The sequence below is a fragment of the Palaemon carinicauda genome, chromosome 17 (assembly GCF_036898095.1).
Source record: "Palaemon carinicauda isolate YSFRI2023 chromosome 17, ASM3689809v2, whole genome shotgun sequence".
Lineage (NCBI taxonomy): Eukaryota > Metazoa > Arthropoda > Malacostraca > Decapoda > Palaemonidae > Palaemon > Palaemon carinicauda.
The window spans coordinates 68,797,812-68,799,791 of NC_090741.1; the positions used below are offsets into that span (position 1 = coordinate 68,797,812).

Here is a 1,980-nt window from a genome sequence, read left to right on the forward strand (position 1 = left end):
AGGTATTATACTCTGAGAAAGACTGAATCACAATCCAATGAATATTTCAAACTGATAAAAAGTCAAACGAAATGTAATTTCGTATTGCTAATCATGCTATTTACAATCTGTAATGAAATTAGCAATAATTTACGCCTTTCGTTAGAATTCGCCAAGCGTGAATTCATCTTTCCTGGGCTCCGGAGGTCCCGAATAAACTCCCCAATCATTCTGCCCTTGTTCAGTCTCCCGTAGACTGCCGAGAAGGTAGGACGCATAGTTCAAGCGGCCAAGCAATTTGAAATTTTACGATCTTGCGACTTTTATTTAATGGGTCACATCTGCTAATCTGATCCCTGAAAATTATGACAGTTGTTGGGTTTTAAGTGACTTACAGAATCAGTTCGTCTGTTTTATTCTAAAAGAGAAAAGTTCAAGAAATTAAATGGGTAACTATGACGAATTTGGGCTGCTTCAGAAGAGAGAGTTTAACTGTTCGCAAAGCGATCCTCTTGACGATAGCCTTTACATTATTCAACTTCGTGATGCTGGGCAAAGAATCGAAGACTGAGGAATCGTCCAGTTTGCATACGGACGAGAAGAGCTCCCTAAGCCTTGCACCAGACGACGAACATCGAAATATCACCGATACCGAGGTCTTTAACACCACAATGTCCGGGATCAAAACTTACGTTTTTAAGATGAGAAGCAAAACGAACAAGATGGGAGATAAAAAGAACAAGATGCAAGGTAAAAAGAACAAGATGCAAGGTAAAAAGAACAAGATGCAAGGTAAAAAGAACAAGATGCAAGGTAAAAAGAAGAAGAGTCGAGATAAAAAGAACAAGAAGATAACGGGTCGAAAGAACAACAGCAAAACTTCGAAAACGGAAAAGGATAAGAGAAATTTTCTCGAAGATAAAGTTATCGTCATGGATGATGTCTGGGTGAGTACAATGTGACTAGTGTTTCATTATCCTTCTTACGTAAAAAGGTATTCATTATTATCATTATTATACAATTGTTATTATTGTATTATTGTACAATTATTATTATTGTATTATTATATAATTATTATTATTGTATTATTATATAATTATTATTATTATCAGCTAAGCTACAACCCTAGTTGGAAAAGCAGGATGCTATAAGCCCTTGGGCTCTAACAAAGAAAAAATAGCCCCGTGAAGAAAGAGAAAAATGAAATAAACAAACTACAGAAGTACGAGAGAAGTAATGAACAATTGAAATACAACATTTTAAGAACAATAACAACATTAAATAAATTTTGAATAATGAACTATAGAAAAAATAGAAGAGAAATAAGATAGAATAGTGTTCCTGAGTGTACCCTCAACCTAGAGAACTTTACCCCAAGACAGTGGAAGACCATGGTACACTAACTATGGCACTACCCAAAACTAGAAAACAATGGTTAGATATTCGAGTGTCGTTTTAGTATTTTAAATTACTTAATACTCAAAATGCAAAACCTTCATAATGTTGTTATATTTTATTTTGACTTCATTACTTCTCATATATCTTATTTATTTCGTTATTTCCTTTCCTCAATGGGCTATTTTCCCTGTTGGAGCCCTTGTGTTTATAGCATGCTGCTTTTCTAACTAGGGTTGTAGCTTAGCTAATAATGATAATAATAATAGGTAATAATAATAATAATATAAAAAATAATAACTATATAAAAAATAATAACAATATCAATAATAATAATAATGCATTGTATTTTAGGTATTTTAAAAACCTTAAATACGTTATAAATAAATTTCAATATTTCTAAAAAATAAAATTAAATGCAACATATTGATCATACAGGATACGATATTTATAACATATCTTCGTGTAACTTTTATTTTACTTAATGCCTTATCAAGTGAGGTCATCTCCTCAGAATTACCCTGCTTCAACCATTATACAAAGCCTATCCAAGTCAGACTGAGGAAAGCTTCATATGTTAGCTTCAGAAATCTGAATCATAATGCA

General features: G+C 32.5%; 1 protein-coding gene across 2 annotated transcripts in view; it reads left to right on the forward strand.

The window, feature by feature from the left end:
• Positions 1 to 240: 240 nt before the first annotated feature.
• Positions 241 to 1,980, forward strand: part of LOC137656124 (carbohydrate sulfotransferase 10-like) — a 44,245-nt gene continuing 42,505 nt past the window's right edge. Inside the window, exons 1-2 of one of the 2 annotated variants that reach the window (XM_068390302.1) lie at positions 241 to 729; positions 772 to 926. In XM_068390302.1, the coding sequence (XP_068246403.1) occupies positions 435 to 729; positions 772 to 926 (450 nt within the window). In that variant the 5' untranslated portion in view covers positions 241 to 434. Of the gene's footprint in view, positions 927 to 1,980 lie in introns of both variants that reach the window. The other variant, XM_068390301.1, reaches the window with a different exon arrangement.